Raw genomic sequence first — 21899 nt, forward strand, 5'->3', positions numbered from 1 at the left:
CCAGCGTGCATTGGGATCAACCTGAAAACATTCAACCTACCCCACAAAGGAAACTGTCTCTGACGTGACTACTGCAGCAAGGAAAGAGAGACCACAAACCAGTCTGCCAGCTCTAAAACATTTTAAAATTCTCCTATAACATACAGTCTGATCAATCCTGCTGCTACGACCACACTTCCACCAAGCAGTAGCCCTTGAAGTCTTTTTAAATTAAAAAAAAAAAGACAAAACAAAACAAAGATAGTTTCTTTTGGTCATTCCTGGTATGAGTCCACCATGTGAGTATGCAGCAATTCCTCATAGATTTTGCTAAGTCATTAAAAATTCTGTTTCAGAATGCACTGAGACCCCTCCTCAGCTACCCCTTCTCTTTGCTATTTTGCTTAGAGATTAAGTAACAAAAAAAGGTATTAACCTGTAAGCAACACATATAGGTTTACTCCTTCTCTGTGGAAGTGAAGGCCTTTTCTGCACACCACCACGTGCAGCAGTCGCTGTTCCTGGGGCTCAGAGGGAGCGGATCCTCCCACGCTGCACAGGAGATTGCTGCTCCCGAACACGCGCAAGCGAAGGGCACAAACCGGCCAACGTGGAGGCACCGAGATTTAGCTGGTTATATTATGGGTATAGGTGAATGCTAAGGGTTAACGAAAGCGAAGCTTTTCGCTAGAGCAACTATGTCACTCAAGTGCACGTTAACAACACAAGACAGTTTTATTATATGAAAAAGATAAAATCTTCAGCTTTCTCTACTATCAGCGTGATTTCAAATGGTTTAATACTTTGACAGATGTACGTGAGATAAAAACACACTCAATAAAATGAGCACTAGTCCAGGGAAATAATCTTATCTAGAATCCGCAGTTTCGGAAGAATACCCCGCGATTCCGAAGGCGGAACGGAGATGGCCCAGCTGGGCAGGCTAAGGCTGAGCGCAACGCGCGGCGCAGCTACGGCGGAGCACGGAACGCACCGACGGCGGCTCCGCGCCACCAGCCACCGCAACCGGGCATCTCCCGCCCTGCCGCCTCCGCGGTCCCGCCGCTGCCAGAGCGATGGCTCGTTTGAGTCAGGGCCGCCGCTGCCAGCTCTCCCGCCGCGTTCATTTCAGGCATTTGATGCCGCCTGTTGGAACGGCGGAACGGGAACGCGCTGCTCCGCGGCCCCAGCCTGCCCGCGCTAGCTCAGCGGCAGCCGGCCAGAGCTTCAGCTGCGTCCACCTCGCTCGGCGCACCTGGGAGGCAAAGGGCCGAGAGCTCTCTCTTTACTCCTCCGGACCCCCGGGCTGGCTGGCTTAGCCCTTCCTCACACCTCAGAGGAGCCTCAAGGCTTCTGCAAACCAAAAAGCTGCCAGCAACCTCTGTGGCAGGCAAGGCACAGAAAATAAGAGCTGCGTCACGGAGAAGAGTATAATCACCCCATACTCCCAACCCTTTAGCATCTCTGTACGCTTCCCATTTTGTAAAAACTGGTTTATCAGCGTCAACAAAGTTCATTCTGCTCTGAAAACAAAGAGTTGGACACAACCTGCTCTGAAAAGAAATGAGGGAAAGGAGAAATTGAAACAACCCAAAAGGCGTGGAAATCGCAACACATGTGTCTTGTGTTCCAGGCGCACCAAACCGCCCCAAGCAATAGTGTCAGCATGTCCATCGTGCTGTGCCACAAAGCCCACGGAGTTCCAACCCACAGGACTCAAAATGGCAAGAAGAAGCATCAGCTCACTTGTTCAAGCTCCAAGAATATTTGGGTTAATCTGTCTATTCGCCTTGTGACAATAACATTTGAGAGCTTCTCTTCTTTCAGGCTAAACCATAAGAATTACTTATCTTCAACAGAAGTTATTCTGATGTTTCTTACGCTGCCCTTTACAATGACATTATCTGGAAGTGAGACAGGAGGAAATCTACATTTTTAGAGCCAGGATAGAGAGCACAAAAGGTGGGGTTTTCCCCCAACACTTCAACAAGGGCCCACATGTGAAAATGTGAGTAAGAGAAAATAAGCATGACATGGCACTTCCTCAGATGCACTGAAAATCTCCTCTTGGGCACTATTTGAAGGGATTTCTCTTCCCCAGTGCTCTTTGTCTCAAATATTTTTTGTAAAGCATAATAGAAGTTTACAAACCCAACTAGCTTATTGCAAAGTGTGTTTATGCTCCTGCAGAGGATTTAGGTAGCATGTGGTAACTGAACAGTTACTTTACTCATTTCTTTAATTTAGAGAGAGAGGTGTCTATAGAGGATAACACATTATCTCTCTTCTTTAAAAAAAAAAAAAAAGAAGCGTCCTTAAATACAATTCTCTATGCAATATCTGATTTTATGTTGCGGAAGCTTACAAATTACATACTTGGCAACAAAGAACTTCAGGACGGTTAATGCATTCTCTGCCAAATGAACTATCTTTCCAGAGCACCACCAAGATGAGGTACAGACCACCATTTTACAGACCTGAATTCACATAAATGCAAACCAACGTGTATTGCCGTTTTCTTTCCCACTCCTCACCATCATTGCATGCATTAAAATTACTGAATTTGAAAACCAATAATGCTTGCAACAATGAAGATGTCAGCCTTTCACTTGTAAAGCCTTATGCAAATATAACTTAAAAAATCCTGTACGGATGTTACAGCCAGAAGCGATGAAGCAGGAAGGAGGAGGTATCCGAGTCAGGCTTTCAGAGGGGCTCGTTATCTCCCGAAAGCAATCAAACCCCCAGCGCCTCAGTACTTTTTTCTCTAAAAAGGCTTCGTGTTTCTGCCAGCAGTATTTTTCCTTACAGGGTGCTTGGTAAAGCGTGCATTTTCCTGAAAAGCAACAGGCTTTTTGTTAATTCATTAGCACGGCTCAGCAGCGGTAGTATGCGGGCAGAGATTAACCCCCTCCTGGGGCTGGGCCAGCTGCTCTGCACGTCCTCTTTCAGAGCAAAGCCCTGCGAGACGGGACGGGCACACCGCACCAGAACCCAGAACAAAACCAAAGCAGATGCGAACCTAACGTACGGAGGGAAACGCTGCCTTTCACGCCCAGACCTCTGTTCTTGTATTGATGAGCTTTAGGACTCCTGTACGCCCAGCAAGAGTCGGCAGCATGTGCTGTCCCTCTTGTCCCCCGACTTCCCACTGCACTGTATGCAGACATTTGAGAGATCATTTCTGCAGGCTCAACAAGACAAAATGGATGCAGCTTGTCCTGTAACGCATGCCTTCAACACGAGAGATGATGTTCCATCTGCAAACGACAGTAAAAAGCCTTGGATTTATTACTGTATTTATTTGTGCTCTTGATTTGTGCCTTTTTGCTCATTTCTAGAGGGCTGATCTCGGGGGCCAGTATCCTGCATCATCAGGGAATGATGCTCCCTCCCTTCCCAAATCCATCACCAGCTTCCCCCACGCCAGTAATCTGAACATCTCGAGTGTTTTAGGAACCAATATACTATTTGAATAATGTTTTCAATGAAGTACAGATTATCTTAATAGATAACTTGTTTATACATTTAGCACAAGTTATCACAACTTCAGAGCACTGTTTATGCACTTCCCTATCTACAAAAAATAAGGAAGATGCATTTAAAAAGCTGATTCTTAAAAACAAGTGGAAAAGAACAAGCTGCCTGGGCAGAGCTGTAGGTCACGCCTAGGAAAAAGGCAGACGGAAAAGGTTTTGATGGCGGTGAACAGAAAATGTAGCAACTGGATCTCTGCATTTCTTGACTTCCATAAAGCACTGTCAGATGAAAACTTCGTGGGACTAAGAATGTGGAATTTCAGCATGAAAGGTAATGATCCCGACGAATCTTTCTACTAACTGGACTCAAAGAAGGAAACTGAGCACTGACGCAGCTGGCTGCACAGAGATCCGAGAGGATCTCCCAAAGGACCTGCTTCCCAGGGATCTGCTGAAGGTGTGGAGATGGGCCACCTCACCTTCCAGGGAAAGCCGCTCTTCTGCAAAAGGGGCATTCGGCCCCTCTTCTCTCCTCTGGCTGGAGACTTCGCTTCGATGCTGAGGTCAGAGGGAGGGAAAAAAGAGAAGATGGGTATATCCCATCTTATTTAACAGAAACCTCTGCACTGATGCACCTCAGAAACGCTCTTGTTGATACAGGCAGCCTTGAAGCCATGGCCGAAAGAACGGGAGGAACCACACTCCCTCTGCGGCACAAAGCCGGCCAGCGTGGTACTCCTCTTCCTCCTCCTCGGCCTCCGCGAGATGCTGCGGGTGCCGAGGGACCGCTGCCCGTCGGCGATACGCCTGCAGCCCATCTAGGCTGAGCTCCGGCCTCCTGGAATCCAAGGTCTAAACCAGAACTGACACCCACACAAATCCCTGTTGTTTCCAGGTTTGAAGCATTTCTGTAGCGGCAGCGTGCGGAAACGTGCCACACCACCCTAGGACCAAGTACCCAGCTCACCGTTCGCCTTTAAAGCCCTCGTTTAGGGCTTTATTATGTTCTAAAAATGTGCCACTGTACTTGAAAACTAGGCATGTCCCTACTATATATCCTACGGCTCCACAGACAGAATCCATAGAAATGTAAAAGTATAGTAAAGTTTTCCACTAAACACAATCAAAACTAAAGAGATTTAGCCTGATTATTTTAGTACACACATATATAAAATGATACGGATCGGTTCGAATGCAATTTGCTAATTTTGGTATATTATATCATAATCTATATCAAACTGTAGCTTGTAATTCAAAGAGCAAAAATAACGGACAGCAATGATCCCTATCGTCATCCATGCCAAGAAATCAAAGCCTAATAAATGCTAGAAAAATACTCTTAATCCTCACAACTGAGCAGTTTCATTTGGCATGGCAGGCTAGCACAGTATAGTCTTTGGGGACTAGGATGAACTGGGAGAGTGGAGGAGTTATAAATACCAGAGTTTTGGATAACAGCTCAGATATTTATTTAATTCAGAAGGGGAAAAAAAAAAGAAAACCACTGCTATTTTTTTTTTGGTCGATAAATGTGAAGCGATTTTTTTTTTTTTTTTTTTTTTTTAAAGCAGAAGCTTGACATAAAAGCTCTTTCATAAAACGTTCTTAACATCAGGGAGAGAAGCCAGGCGCTGTTATTGTGTACACGGTAAATCAGGCACAAAAAGGGGCAGCTCAGCAGGGCACCGGGAGGGTAAGATGCACACTTAACCCCCTGCACACGTTGTTGCTCTGTTTCTTTCCATCTTCGGCCGTCTGCAGTCAGTACTGTATCTGTCATGAATGTAACAGGCCATTTTCAATCTAAATCTTGTTATGGATTAATAAGCAAACACTTTCTCGCTTATTATGCAATTTATCATGATGAAAATTGCATCGGGCTCCTCAAGGCTACATGCTGATACATTCATTTATTCAGTGCTCTGTGGATAGAGAGCCATACTAATCTTTATGACAGCTAAGGATGTAATCGCCAGATGAAAATGACTTTCTGAAGAACTGCCTTCGTCGGCTTCTGTAAGTCCGCATTTCCATACAACAGGGCTTGGCAGGCTCTCTGGGAAGGCAAAACGACCCGGCTTCTTTTGTCACGCTACGAGAACTAACTGGAGTTCAGACAAATAACAGTGTTCGTCCAGTTTGGACGTATTTCTCCAGAAACAACCCCCCACCACACGGCAATCACGCGTTCGTTGAACCTTGAGGAAATTAAAACTGCTATACAAAATTGGTCCTATCTGCCTCAGTATCACGGAAAAGCAAGTCGGAAACCTGAACGCCTCCACCGATGGATGACAAAATGCACGCGCGGTACTGAGACAACCCCGGCCAGGATGCAATTTAAATTGCATCTAGCGTTTAAAATGTGCGTGGTTACAAACAGCCATTTGTAAACACGTTTGTAATGTAAGATTCATTCATAATAGAGCAGTTTTCAGACCTGTAAGATTTGAAACTGAGTTCTAAGGTTAAGTGCTACGGGCACGTAAAAGTGCTCATGGCGATCAATGTTATCGCTAAAAGCAAAAAAAAAAAAAATTCTTGACTAAAATAGAAATGTAACTGAAAATATAAATACGTAGTTTAAACACTTGACAATGATGCTCAGAATTAAGATATTCGTAATCATAAGGATATTCTGCAGTTTCATATGTTGCAACATAAAAGAGCAGCGATTACTGCGATTTAGCAAACAGCAGCCTTGGAATAAAATGGAAAACTGGCTACTTGTTAAAGGATTTTTCTTTTTTTACATATCTAAAGTGCTATTATTACGGCGATGCTGTAAAGAAGAACATCTGTAAGCTAAGCAAAGCCCCTCCTTCCGCTAAGCGCAGCGTTTCACACGCAGATGAACGTCCCCGGCCCACCGCCGTTTTAAAATAGCTTTAAAGTACTGCAGACATTTCCTCCTCCTCTCATGTAAAACTCTCCTCTCCCACACGCCTCAGGATACACCCAGAAAGCTTGACAGACATTAGCAGTGCCGTCGGGTAAAATAACACCTGATGAGAAATGAACCTCTGCGTCTCATGAAAAGAAAGACAGTAAAATTAAGACCTAAACAATCAATTATGATGACCTCGGCAATTTCCGACACTAGATTTCCCCCCCACCCCAAGCAAAAACCTTGCAAAGAAAAAAAATCACAGACCAGTCAGCTGCCTTCCTTTAGGAATGCAACTGTTTCCCCATTAATGAATGGTTTATCAATTACTGAATGGTTTACAAATTCAGACTTAAGGAACACCACTAATTAAAATAGGATGTAGAAAACACTACATAAATAAAAAATTAAGCATGAAATACGTTAAAAAACCAGAGGGGCTATTCACACAGTGCTTGGGATGCCAGACTTAGAAGGCACTAAAATTGCAGTTGGTGCAGACTGGAAATCGGAAAGCTCTACTGAAAGAAATGATGTGGCACCCACGGCGCTGCAGGCAGGTGTTGGTGACGTTCTGCATGGAACCAGCCCCTCAGCGCAGGTTCAAATGGCAGAACTGCGAACGCAGTAACAGCCTATGCGTTTAGGAACGTACGCTTGCTTAACAACAAAAACGTGCAGAGGTTTTACTAGAAAAAAGATCAATGACTTCTATATTTTATGTGATGAAAACTATTATCAAATTTAAATATTTCTAGTAGCAGTCATTATCCAAGTGGATGTCTGCAGAACTTTAATACTACAGTATGAATTCACACTGACAACCAAATAAATATGAAATTTGTATTTGCTCAAGGCAATCCTCTACCTAGAGCAGGAGCTACATGTTTTGCATGTCCTAACTGGGGACTAATTTGTTCCTATGCAAGAGCCGTGTATCTGCGAATGAAAGTTTTGTCTCGGCGACACTAATGTATATCCACTTATATTTTTCAAGGTTTTCCATTAAAAGCAGGGAGCTTGAAATAGCTTTCAAATCCAATTACATAAAGCATAGTATCATTGTTTTATTTCATATAAACAGCCTAACTTGTCTGCTGCTTATAGTGACTTTTTATTTTTTCTTTATTTATACATAGAAATCAGAGCCTCTCCTTTTGCATGTTTAAGTGGTTTGCTTTTTTTATAAAAACTAAATACGGAAAAAATTGTTCAGATTGAAATTTATGCTAAATCTCTGACAAGATGATCAATTTTACAACAAACAATAATAAAAATAAGGACTATATTGCAAACGCCTTTCCTGTGCAAATAGACCTCTTGTCATTAATCAGATTAATGGTGCGAGTAAAGACTGTTCATGTGAGAATCGGGGCCCCAGTTGAAATTTATTACATTTAGGCCTCAGATCATAAAATTCATGGATACTCAACAAAAATACTACTCGTGTCCTGCAAAGTTGCACACATTACATAAATCCCAAACGCTAATATTCAAGAATCCCATTATCTTAACACGAAATGCATTAAAAAAAGGTAAGACACTACCTTTATTACACAAGTGCTCTTAATGACTTCACTTACACATTTAGCCATAATTATTTGATTTAGCCATAATTATGGGATTTAGCCATAATTATTTGATGGCATGATTGATAGTACACAGCACTATCAACTGTAACAACTTGCACACATACTTGCATATACATAACTAGAAGTTGGGCAATTGTAGTCATTTTTAAGAAACGGAACAAATACACGCTTAGAGTTCCATGCACAAAAAACCCTGCAAAGCCCCCTCCCCACAGTACTACATTTTTTCTGTGCATTTTATGTCGAAGCATCAGACTTCCTTATGAAATTTGCGCCTCCCCCAATTACAAATACCTAATTGAAAGAAGATTTTATTTCAAAGACGTTAGGACGGAGGTATAGGACAGCATACCATATAAATCTTGATTTAGGACACTTTAACCAGTTGTTCTCTGAGCCTAGAGACAGGCTGTGGTCTACTGAGTTTATGATTTCTTAGCCATCCTTAAATCTACAAGTTACCTTGATGCTATTAATAGAGATGCTGTTGATAAACAAAACCAAAAAAAAATCCTTTTCCAAAATGTACTTTCCAAAACAATTCACATCCCGACGGGATGGCTTGTAAAACCATTCACCTATTCAGACACACTGGTGGAAAACACCTTCTGCAAATACTGCTTTTACAGTTAAGAAAGGGTAAAAAAATATTACGTTAAATACAGACAGACATATTTTAGATATGAAAAATGTTTAACTCGCTTCTTTTCTCAAGGTACTAGCAATATGACCAGAAGCCTAGTGCGCACAAGTGACCAGGTCTCCCCCGCCGGGGTTAAACCCTCTCCTTTCCGAGACCACCCACTGGAGCTGCCCGAGACTGCAGACCAGGCCAGACTAAAGCAGACTTGAAATTGTAATTTAGATGGCACTGGTTCTGATACAAAACTTGAAAAAGGAGTTATTTCTTGTCCCACCTTCTTGCCAAGTACCCCAGGCGTCAGGATTTGAACCAGCTGCTGCAAAACCTAGGTTCGCAGGCTGGAAACGATGCATGTAAGTATTTAGGATGAGAGGAAATGGGCTTAAGCTGCGCCAGGGGAGGTTTAGGTTGGAAATTAGGAAAAATTTCTTTACGGAAAGGGTGGTCAAGCATTGGACCAGGCTGCCCAGAGAGGTGGGGGAGTCCCCATCCCTGGAGGGGTTCAAAAAACGGGCAGAGGTGGCACTTGGGGACATGGTTCAGTCTGGTCTGCCCTTGATTGGTTTAGTGTGGACTTGGCAGTGTAGGTGAATGGTTGGACTGGATGATCTTAAAGGTCTTTTCCAACCTAAACGATTCTCTGATTCTCTGATTCTATGAATAAATGAGATACCTACTTGGCAAGCTGTTTCTCCGCGTCGGCGCAGAGCTCCAGAAGGCCCATCAGCACAGCGGAGACGTCCATGTAGGGCTCCCAGACGGTAAAGCCGCGGCCGATGAGGTCGATGGCGGTTCTGCGGATGGTGCTGTGCGCGGGCAGCTTGGGGCTGGGCGGCTGCAGCAGCAGAAACGTCAGCGCCTTGCCTGCCGTGCAGAGCGGGAGAGAACGGGACAGTGAAGAGAGAGCTGCAGGATTCATTTTGCCTTGTTTTCAAATACTTGCTGCTGAGAAACACATAGCGTGGAAACCTGCTCGTAAGTCATCCTTGGCAGTGTAGGTTAATGGTTGGACTGGATGATCTTAAAGCTCTTTTCCAACCTAAACGATTCTACGATTCTAGGATTCAGGCTTTATCTCACCAAGAAAGCGCAGAAGCTTCCAACTGCAGGGTCTTCCCAAAGTCAGCGAAAAGGAGAAAGAGGCGGTTCTGTGGGTATCGGTTATGTTAATTAACTGCAGGGTACGCGGCGCCCGCAGACTCCCTGTGCCGCGGATTTCACACAATGCAGGACGGCAACCCACGGGAGCGCCCAGACGCGGGCGCCAATGCCACTCCGGCAGGCCCGGGATGCCAGCGCTGCCGCCGCCGAGCCGCATCCGCGCTCCCCGTCACCGCTCGTAGCTCAGCGGACGGCAGGAGGCGGGGAGGCCGTCTTGGAACGCAGGATGGATTAGAAGCATGCACCCCGTTAGCAATGCTGCAACCCCCCAGTCGCTGCCTGCGAGAACTGTAAAGCATTCTCAATGGCAGCGACGGCCAGTTTGTTACTGGGACGCATCAGCCTACACGGCACCGTGACCTGAACCAAACAGGCCCATGCCAATACTGCCACTGGTGAGTCTTAAACATAGTGTTTTTGCTACAGAAGAAATAGGACTAAATGTACTTTTAGAAAAAATGTAAGAAGTCTACGTGCCTAAATATTTCTGCCTGAAAACTGTGCAAAAACCGGGTCAGAATGAATCAAAACAGAAGTGATAAAATAAATCAAAATGGAAATGATATAAAAAAATCCTCCCTTCAATAGACACTTGGTAAGAAAACCCTGAACATCTGTAATAATATTGATATAGGTAGTAAATTTTTCAGAAAAAAAGGTACATTGTTTTGAAAGGATGTCTAAGCAAAACAAGCTTAAAAGATTAAACCGGGGAAAATATCAGTTCAAACAAGTGCTGGACACGTCTCCACCTTTGAAGGACTCAGCGTTTGGTGGTTACGGTCAGTTAGAGATGCAAGCTCAAACATTTCTCTCTCGTAGGGGAAGGAACTGAGTTTTGGGTCATTCCGGTTACATTTGAGCGTCCTGGCCATTCAGACATTGATGTTAGAGAGACGCTGCCACCAGCTCTGGCCCCTCCGGTCGCCTCTTGAAAACAAGCAGGAGCCGGCAACGATCCCCCTCCTTACTGAACACGGCAGCAGAATCCAGAATTACGAGGCAAATGGATTTCCCAAATCGGAGAGCAGGATATTCAAGCCGCTCCTGCCATCGCTGCAGAGGACGGCAGGCAGCGAAGGACAGGGCTGGGGGCTCTGCCCCGAACGGTCCCCGCCGCGCCGGTAACACCCGCAGCATCGCCTCCCTCCCCGGGGCCGCACGCCGAACGCAGGCGTTTTTCTGCGACAACCTCACAGCGCTGGTGTCCAGCCTCGCCAACGCGCCCTCCCTCCTCCCCGCAACGCCTCTTCTTTTTTCTTTTAGAGAGAGACACAGCTTAAGGGGGTGGCCGGGAGAGAGCGAAATGATGTCCCAAACAACCTCAACATACCTGAGTTCTGATCCAGGTTCTGCACATTGAGGAAACATGATTAATAGTTTCTTTGAACAGACTATTTTATACAAAAATAATTACATATATAAAAACGTGTAGGAGGGCTAAAACAAGCAACGCTTCCAGATAAAGACAATTTATCATTATCTCTACGTAATTATTTGTTATCTCTTAATAATGTTCATTTAGCTTGGTATGGTGATAACCTATTGATTTTAACAGGTTTTTCTTTAGTTTTCAGAACTGCCCTCCATGAGTCACTTGTTTTGTTTATTAAATAAACTGCCTGTGATTTTAAGCACTCAGAAAAGCCAACAACAGACACGCTTTTCTAGTCCATCCGCTCTAATGCCTTACACGAGGGTAACAAAAGAACCAAAAGTTTCTTCTCGAAGTGCGCAGCAGGCCACGAAGCTCTAGTTTGTGCGAATTTTATGTCTCAAATATATGAACTTTATTAAAAAACGCGACTACTCAAACGTTACTACAATGAAAGATGCCTGCCTTCTTCACAGGAATCCTCCTGGCGTTGCTCCTGCTGACACCTACCTTGTGTAAGCCCAGCTAAGGGAAAGATGAACTGAACAAAAGTCATTCTGCCGCCCGTTTCTCAGCCTGGACATCTTTGTTTAAGCTTTGACTTGGCTTAAATGAACGAATTAATATTGACAAAAACATCAACTAAGCTAATGAGTTGTTAGTTAAGGCAATAAACATGTCACATTAGAGTCAGCGCAGTAAAGAGGTAATTAGCCCCGGAAAAGCCCTGCTGATCGGGGCTGTGGAGATCCCTTGCTCTCAGCCTTCGGGTCCATTACGCGGAGCAGGAGCGGAGCAGCCAGGCTACCGTGCGTGCCCGGGACGCGCAGCCTGGCCCGTGCAGCCCAGGGCACCTCCCTGCTCGCGCCTGGCGCCGATTCGGCATCTTGCAGCCAGCCCACGCGCTCGCGCTACCACCACCCGGGCAAGAGGATCTCTGCCGAACGCCGTTCTAGCAGAAGGTTGGGCCAACGCGGTACCGTGACAGGAAAGCTCCTACCAAAGCAGAAGGCAGCTTGGGACTGCCCTTCGGCGTGCTCCTCCTGCTTTCGGAGGGGCTCGTCCGTTCAACGCACACCAAAATTACTATACGCAGCGGGTGTTGTCTGTATTGCTGGAAATCCAGACAGCATCATACTCCTCAAACAAAAAATAAAAGATCTGCCTTGGTATCAACTAGGTTTTGATGATTTACACATACCTCTTGCTAGGCAAAAAGTCATTAAGAAACAAACCGACAAAAGCTCCTTTCATTAAAAACTGGGGTGCAACTCACTAGGCAGAATTACTTCGTGCAGTAACTTAGCAGAAACGTAGCTCAGGAGATGACGGTCCTATATACATTTGTATTAGAATATAACTTTTCACCTCGTCCGTGCAAGGGAGTTATCAGGAGTAGCAAAACCAGACTGGATTTTTCTCAACCGGTAGAGAGGGATAAAATTTTGGACACAAGCGTTGAAGTGCTGTCAACGTTTAGGATAGAGATAGCAAATCTGCCAGTTCTCTGAAACCGTTTCTATACATGCTCACAGCAAGCACTGCGTGCGGCAGGAGCAGATACCCCCCAAAAGGCACATCCAGCGAACAGCGGCCGTGTTGCACACCTGCCTTCTTCCATGCGTTTATTTTAGTGTTCAAGTAAAGGCTTGAGTCTTTGATCCTTACGCAATTTTTATTAATGAAAATGGGACATGAATACTAAAGCGCATCAGTTATTTTCAATGCATATACCCGCCTGGATTTCTAAAATGTCTTTCCTTGCTGAATCTCAAGAGCTTTTACCATATGACATCAGTCAGCATTGTTATCCCCATTTTGCCGATAGATTTGAAAAAATTAAATAATTTGCCCAGGAAAATCAATAGCACAGGCATGAACGAGACTCTGATAACTCTGATTCCCAATCTCATAATTTGCCACGAGATCAAGTTCCAACTAAATAAAAATGATGGACTCCAAGAACATGATTTAACTTGCTTTGCATTGTTTTCTGATTTTATGTTAAAAAAAAAAAAAAAGTGAAGAATCATAGCTCTAATTTGTTTCCATCTGCCCTCTCTCCCCGTGTCCTTGTTTTCTACAAGAAATTAAACCAAACTGTGACCCTTTCTGGGTGATCTGACGTATACCTGTGTGAAATGTCCACAGAAAGACAGAAATATAAACTTGAATAGCTGGGTTAAAAATCCGTGTCCCTTAATCCCTTCCTACTTCTAGTGCAGTGAATTTTTACTACGTATCTTCTCTCATCTTTCAGACAGGTATAAAACCAGAGGATATTTTTAGGCCTAAATTAAAAATTAACTAGTCATATTATTTGAAGAATTTTTTCTAAAGAGGTAGTGATGAAAAGATTTTTTTTTCCAATCACACTCAGTGTCAAATTTCTTAATTTTTAGAGAATTCATTTTCAGCATTTTTTTGGCCTTTAATGTAATTCTGACACTTACATTTTTTCAACAGAACTTATGCCAGGAGAGGCTTCCTTTTCGCCGATGACCTCTTCAAGTCATTTAAGTACCAATCTTGCAAGAGGTGCAACGCCTGCAACTTCGAAGGTCATTTCAGAATTGGCATAAGTAGGTTTTTTATTTCTTTTCAAAAGTACAGTATTAGAGTATATTAAGAAGCTAAGTCATCATTGCGTATGACAGCAACGAGACTGCATTTTATTCAAAGTAAAAAAAAAAAATTTAGAATAAAATTTGAGTTGCTCCTGCATAAAGGGAGAGAAGCAAAGAGGCTGGAAAAAAAGAATTCCCAGTTCCTGTAGATCAGAGCGAGGGACACCGCTGAGGTCCCGGCGAATCCCCGCGGCAGGCGAGCTGCAGCGCCGGGGCAGCGGTGGCCGCGCGCCGCGTTCCCAGCCGAGGGGATGCCCGGGCAGGAAAGGCAGCGGCGTCGCTCCGGAAAGCCTGGCTCTCGCTGCGCGACTGCTGCCTGCGGCCGGTGCTCGGACTCTTGGACCGCGTGGCCGGTTGGTCACTTCGCGCCGTCGCACGCGCCGTGCAACAATTCAGAATGAATTCCCAACATTCCCGAAGCAGTAAGATTTTTCCAGGGGCGGCGCAGGCTGCCCCTACCTGCCGGCGGGCGAGAACAAAAGGACGCTCGCCGCGCAGGCGATCGATCCGCAGCTCCCGGCCGCTGCAACGGGAGGGAAAGGATTCCCACGCGCTGCTCCGCACGCAGCCCTCCGCTTTTGGCTTCGCTCTTCTGAGGACTGGGGCAAGCCCCTCCGACCACGAATACTCAAGTACTAATACGGTTTTGGAAAATATCTGGAGAAAGGTAGTCCCTGTGCATTTTGCCAGTAAATTTAAATTGTTACTTGAGGCTCCCATTAGCTGAAAAAAGAGCAGAAGTTGGGATTAACAAAAACGTACGTTTCAAACGACACCTATGACTTGCTGTAGGTCCTCCTTCTCATTTGTACGGAAGAGGCCAATGCTTGTACACGCCCGGAGACGGGAGCCGGGGCGCAGCGGGGACGAGCACGCAGCGCGCGGCCGCGGGACGCCCTGCTCGCCCACCCCTGCCGCCGGCCCCAGCCCCCCGAGGAAGCCAAGGTTGGCCTGAAATTTATAACAACCTCTCAGGGCTTTGAAAATTAAATGCTTCCTAATCGAATGTGTTTCTGCAGCACATATATAACTCGGTGCTTTACTGGACAGATAAGATTTCATTTTTTAACACCACAAGAGAAAACACAGGGTTTTTGCCTCGTATCTGATGGGAAAGGAAGTCTTCCCATTCACTTTGACGACTTAAAACCATCAGAAATGTTATTTAATCTTAAGGGGAGCACTTCCTCTGTGTTAATCATCCATGTAAATTCAGAAAATTTAACAGAGGTTTAACAAGTCAGAACAACCAATCCTAGACGCAGTAAATCCCCAGCATTTCTATTAAACAGCATAATATATATTGCTTTTTACATGAAGTGAACAGACAGCAAAGACTATTCCTAAGTGGGGCCAGATGAATGCTGCCCCTAAGTTGTTTTAAAATTCTGTAAGATTTTGCATAATTCATTAGAAAGGGAGACAAAGGAAAAACGAAGAAAATGTTTATAATAGCTGGTTTCCCAGTCTTTTCAGTCTAACTCTGGCCTAGTTAAACCGACCTAACAATGCCATTTTAATACCTCTCAAAATCTGCAGTGGGGGAATCAAATGTGAAAGCAAGATCAATTCTGTTCCAAGACAGTAAATGAGTTTTAGATCAGACTTGTTTCAATTTATGGAGAGAACCCAACTATGCTGGCTTAAATGCATTCTTCCTCTAACTATGAAATTGTATTACAGTGCTATAGAAAGAGTAAACTATCATTATTTTAATCCAAAATTTGTTTATAATCTAGCAGGAAGGAGAAAGCCAATATGACTTGGGTCATAACTGTGCATTAAACTTTGTATTTTCATTCCTGTTAATTGCATAATTCCATTAAACCACGCTATTTATTTTAATTTAAATTATATAATGTTTTCTAAATAAAGCTATTTCCATAAAAATGATCATCATTTCATAGGAAGTAGCTGGTTTTTTCCATCACAGTCCAGATCAAACTATATGTTAATCTTAGAAGTTTTCTCCTGTTACACATAATTGTAATGAATTTTCTTAAAGCAGTACGGACAACCCATGACCTACGTTAACAGTGGAAGATGCACAATATCAACAAAATAAGTCAACGCGACAACTTGTAGGAGTCAGGTATCGCAACTTTACCTTCTCCATAGCACCCGTGTCTGATACATAAACATACCCATACCAACGATGACGTGTATCCTCTTCCCAACCACCGCAAAGCCACGTGAGCAACACGTGGCAGCCCAGCTATCTGCAGTTGCTCCTTTCTCCCCAGGCTGTCACCCCAAAGGTGCCTGTCCCCTCAATTTCGGTAGCACGCCTATAGCTGGGTCTATGTTGCAGCTGATGTCATCGTCATCAGGCTCTTTGCAGGGCAACCCGGTAATTGATTCAACCAGATTTATCTTTGGAGAAAGTAAAACCTGAGTGACCGGGCATTACTGGAGCAAGGGGTTATGTTTGCGTGTACTTGAGTAGCTTTGGAGATGAAATCAAAGCTCTCCAAAGGCCAGGACACAGGGTAAAACCAGCTCCTTTTCTTTTTGGCTATTGCTACACGTTTTGAATTACAACCGTTCAAGCCATAGCTTGAAACAAAGACGCTGGCAGTAACACCTTTTATGCTAAACTGGTAACTACAGCAACAGAAAGATACCCACACAAGCAGCGGTTAGTTTTCCAACACGCAGATCTCTGAACCAGCTTACTACGGTGTCAGCCCGGTGCTGGCGCTGATGGATCGCTTCCCTGGCAGCAGCTAGCTGTGTTAGTTTGAAATTGTACTCCTAGACAGCGTGCCATCGTCTTGACGCTGCAGGGGTCACAAGGACTAGCTGAAGGACTGGCTGAAGGAATTGGGTCTCTTCTCCCTGGAGAAGAGACGGCTCAGGGGGACCTCACCACAGCGTTCCAGTAAAGGGTGGCTACAAAGGGGACGCAGTCTCTCTCTTCACAATGAGCCACACGGAGAAGACAAGGGGCAACAGGTACAAGGTGCACCGTGAAAGGTTTGATGTTGACATAAGAAAGAGGCTGGGTTTTTTTTAATGATGAGAACAACCATTTCCTGGAACAACCTCCTCAGGGACACGGTAGAGTCCCCATCGCTGGAGGTTTTCAAGATGTGATTGCACAGGGTGCTAGATAGTCTCATCTAGGCTCCCTTTCCCACAAAAGGTTGGCCCGGATGACCTATTGAGGTCCCTTCCTACCTGGCCTGTTCTGAGACTCCATAATTTTTACTGCTGTTCTCCATAGCTATTTATTCCAACCAGCTGCATACCATCACCTCAGAGACGATCCCCAACATGATACTCAAGTCATACATGTTTGAGTTGACTATGTGCTCCTATGCTATATTCCACACAGATGAATGCAAATGCTTATAAAACATAAAATTAAAGAAATGCAAAGTTAACAAGGGATGTATATATTTAAATAAGATTTTTTTTTTTTTTAAAACACTAAGTGCTAAGTACAGCCAGCTGCACAGTGACGCAACTCTGTTACCTATATGGAAAGAGCACATATATGATGAAAAGTTGGAAAATAACACTGATACAGTATATGTCAGATAAAATACTTCAAAATTTATGGTCACACATATGCACTCATATACATGTGAAGACAGGATGTGCCATTTTGGATTAGATGAAAGACTGCTCATCCAATCTTCCCACTGTGAGTCACCGACATAGTAGCTATTAAAAAAGCTCCTGCTATAGACAAGTAGATAGGGGAACTGCCCCAAACCCCGCCGGCTCCCACTCCCTGACTGTCAGCAGGCTGGGCTGCATCAAGGGTTACACCCTTCAACACGCCCTATATTTACTGCAGTTCTCACTACTCCTTGTAATTTTACAAACGCTTAACCCTGCTTCCATCTTCAAGCACTGAGCTCCCCAGGCCAGCCCCAGGTGCTTGGTGCTGGCGTAGCACAGCGAGCCTGGGGACGAGCCAGAGAGTGAGCGGGGAGCCCCGGCAGCACCCCAAAGTGACCGCGCTCCTAATGCTCGCACGGCTCCGGCAGCTGGAGCGCAGCTTGACATCAGAGCCCTCCTGCTTGGTTGCTGTTTCGACACGCAGCTGGTACTTCTCTGAAGAACAAGGGCAACAAAAAGACAACTACTATTTTCACATGTTTCTTACTTGGCAAATCCCACCTTCTTCCCAATGAATGCAAGAGCTCCCGGCAAAGACTAGTAATTAAAAAAAACAGGTCAAGAGAAACTCCAAAACAGTTAAGAGAAATAATTTCCCATAATTACAATACTAAGCATTAATTAACCCATCCACTGTAAATCCAAATCCCTGCTAGTTGCCTCAAAAGCAGTATTATGCTGATTATTTTTGGTTTTTTCCCACATTTCTCCCTCCTAAAATGAGTAAGTCTAATGTCTCACAGGTGTTCTCCTGGGTTTGCGGTTATTCTTATCACACATATCTGCAAGACAGTAAAACTCTGATTCCTCTCTTATTCTTTTAAGATAAGGATGCTTGGCCTAGCATCTGCAATCCTAATGAAGGAATAATGTTAATTTGTACGATGAATTAAATTAGTTTCTAAGTTTCTCTTCATTTCACTCATTACAAAGGCAAGCACAGGCTGACTTATTGACTTGCCACAGCTTATGAAGCAGCAGTTCATAAAAAAGTTATTCTGAACTGTTCTTTTTAAGATGCAAGCTATTGATTGACAATGTTTGGACGCTATTTTCTTAGATACAGACACTGAACAGCAAAAACATATGTAGCTTTGGTTTTCCCATTTGACATATGAAGACTACGTATTTTAAGTTGGTAACGTTGCACGTAGATAATGTACTTGAATCCTCAAACACGCTACTGTTTGCTGGTTGGTTAAGCCTCCTGTAACATTTAAACACAACTTACCTTCTGTGTCAAACACCATCTCTGCATGTAACATTAATTTAAGAGCAGGCATCAGCCATTGAAAACATAGCAAAATAAACCTACAATTTTTTGAGACTTTTTTCAGGCAAAGAATCCCTCTTTTCCCTTTAGCACAGCTATCCCAGCTAGAACACGTGACCAGCATGGAACGATGATCTAGACTTTGCGCACGATCTGTCTTACTAAAGACTGTTATTGCTGGTCGTGCCATCCGTGGCACCGAGCACATTTCATCAGCCTCCCAACTGGTTGGCTATTTGTGCAAAATGGAAATTGTAATCAGATTCCAATAGAGAGAACCTTTCACCACCCACTTCAGGAAGGAAAGAACAAATCTCGGATAACATGTCCGATCACAACGCTCTGTGGCCAGAAAGCATTTATTGCAATTATGAACCACAGCTGCAAAATATAAAAATTATCTAGCACAGCAAACAGGTCAGCATCCCTGCTTTCGGTTCCCTTTGTTACCTGTCCCTGGAGCTGAAGCTATACCTTCCTTTAGATATGCACAGGACTGGCAGCATCAGTTCTGTTTCTCTGACAATAAACTTCTTAATAAAACCCAAGCAAAACAGCTGTATAAACAAAAAAAAGAATATATATTTTTCTGAATTTCCCACCTAAATGCAAAAATTGTTATTACAGAAACTGCTTTTAAATATTCAGATGCTCATAGGCAAGGACAAAGACAAGCCCTTCGGGAGATGGGGAGGCGAGAGCCCAGCTGATGGCGCGGGCACCGTCCGCTCCTGCCTTGGGGTGGCACACCGAGCAACCGCGGCAGATCCGCTCGGCACCGAGGAACGCTGGCTGCTGGACTGCCATCTTCACATAAATGCTGTTTCTAAGGAGTCCAAATGCATATACGCTTGCAAACACGTGGAAATAAAAACCATTCAAATTACTCACGGTACATCCCGCTAGCCTGATATTACATTTACTCGGGCAGGTATTCGCCTCTTGAACTACAGCTGCTTCCTGTACGTACATTTCCCTTGGGACATTAAAACACACGGCTGTAAGCCTGAAGTCGTAAGAGCTTAAATCAGGAATCATACACCTCACAAATGCTGCGAGCTTTTCAGCAATGCTACGCTCTCACACATCTCACCCCGTCTCAAGGAGGGGCGTGAAGAGCGATGGGAACGGCACTGTCGTGGAGCTGGACCCAACCCCAAAGCGCTGATCCCTCGATGGGAACGGCACTGTCGTGGAGCTGGACCCAACCCCAAAGGGCTGATCCCTCGATGGGAACGGCACTGTTGTGGAGCTGGACCCAACCCCAAAGCGCTGATCCCTCGATGGGAACGGCACTGTCGTGGAGCTGGACCCAACCCCAAAGCGCTGATCCCTCGATGGGAACGGCACTGTCGTGGAGCTGGACCCAACCCCAAAGCGCTGATCCCTCGGGTCCCCCAGGCAACACGAGGCACTTGGTCGTGCAAGGCACGTTTCGGAGAGTAAGGGGCTGAAGTGAGACGTGACTGGAGCGGGGAAGGGGTTCTGGGATGTCAGAAGGCAGCTCTTGTGTCTGGACCAAAAAGAGAGAATCCCACTTTAACTGCCTCTCTCCATACAACACCATACGTCCGGATCGCCAAAAGCCACCAGGGCTGTGCTCTCCGTACCTTCCCATCGGACATCAACATGATCCCTGCACCTGTACAGCCACCCATTTTCACAAGAACTGCAGAAAACTAAAACTAAACTACTGGCAGCAGCAGTGTTTTCAAAGGGTACCAGAGGATGGCATGTTCAGACCAACAGCAAAATCATACATGTTTGGTTTTCTTAGGAAATAACTAATGTGTGTATCTCCTGCGATACTCTCTGTTCAAATAGGTATCTGAGCTACCCTCGCATACTTCTACAAGAAAAACTTATCTGTAAAATGGGAATAATATTGTCCCTTTAAGTTTTAAAACCCCCACTCATATCTGACACATTTGTAGAGCAGGTTTTTCAGGGTACTTTGTACTACACTGAACCTTTTATCTTAAGCCAGCTTCCCCCAAGACCAGCTGCTCCGGTAAACGCTCAGCTGCTGGCAAAGCGGACCCGAGTCCCGCCGAGGGAAGAGCACGAGAGATGGGGGCGACCCTCGGAGTTCGGCACGGGGTCCGCAGGGCAGCCAGGGCCTGGCACCAAGGCAGCGAGCAGGCACGCGCCTCGTGCTCCGGGTACCGCGGGGCACGCGGGCAGCTCCCCCGCGCGCTGCGCCGCAGCGGCTCGCCCCGGGGACGGGCCCCCTCCGCACGCTTAACGGGGCGAGCTGGGGCGTTACCATGAGACTGCAGCCTGCGACAGTCTCGACAGGGCTCAAGCTGCGCCAGGGGAGGTTTAGGTTGGAAATTAGGAAAAATTTCTTTACGGAAAGAGTGGTCAAGCATTGGAACAGGCTGCCCTGAGAGGTGGGGGAGTCACCGTCCCTGGAAGCGTTCAAAAAACGGGCAGAGGTGGCACTTGGGGACATGGTTCAGTCTGGTCTGCCCTTGATTGGTTTAGGTGGGCTTGGTAGTGTAGGTTAATGGTTGGACTGGGTGATCTTAAAGGGCTTTTCCAACGTAAACGATTCGATGATTCTATGATTCTATGACAGGTGGGATGCGCAGAGGAGCGGTGCTGAAGGCTGAGCTTTAACTGGAAGTGTTCAAAAAACGGGCAGAGGTGGCACTTGGGGACATGGTTCAGTCTGGTCTACCCTTGATTGGTTTAGTGTGGACTTGGCAGTGTAGGTTACTGGTTGGACTGGATGATCTTAAAGGGCTTTTCCAACCTCAACGACTCGATGATTCTTTGAATGTCGAGCCGCGGAGTTCTTCAAACAACAAGCCCGTGCCCCCTCTCCGCGGCACCCCGGTGCCGACCATTGCGCGCGTGGGCAGAGCGGCTCCACGGCCCGCGCAGGCTCAGCTCTCCCTCGGGCGCCTTCCCAAGCCCCCTCGCTGGGTTCAGCCCCTCCCCGCCCCGGCTAACGACGCTTTGCTCTGTCTGCTCGCGTGCACCAGCACACTGGGTCCGCCGTGCTGCCACCCCACAAGCAGCCTGGGCAAAACAGGCTCTTTTGGTTTCTTTCACGTGCGACAAAAGCGTGTTCTCTTGTGGAGGCGTCTGCGTTTTGCCCGGTATTTCATACAAGAGCCTGCGCTCGAGCATTTGGAACCAGAAATCAGATAAAGGTCCATGGACACAAACGTGGTTACGGCCGGCCGTCACCAAGACCCTTCTCGGCAGGTCTGACCCCTCCCCGGCAACTCGTCCCAGCAGCCTG

The 21899-nt window shown here is 45.6% G+C and overlaps 1 protein-coding gene across 1 annotated transcript in view; it reads right to left on the minus strand.

Annotated features, from left to right (window-relative positions):
- Positions 1–21899, minus strand: part of WDR7 (WD repeat domain 7) — a 143961-nt gene that overhangs the window by 39942 nt on the left and 82120 nt on the right. Inside the window, exon 22 of the mRNA XM_075727208.1 lies at positions 9258–9444. Coding sequence (XP_075583323.1) covers positions 9258–9444 — 187 coding nt within the window. The remainder of the gene's footprint in view (positions 1–9257; positions 9445–21899) is intronic.

The sequence above is a fragment of the Pelecanus crispus genome, chromosome Z, assembly GCF_030463565.1.
Source record: "Pelecanus crispus isolate bPelCri1 chromosome Z, bPelCri1.pri, whole genome shotgun sequence".
In the NCBI taxonomy this organism is placed as follows: domain Eukaryota; kingdom Metazoa; phylum Chordata; class Aves; order Pelecaniformes; family Pelecanidae; genus Pelecanus; species Pelecanus crispus.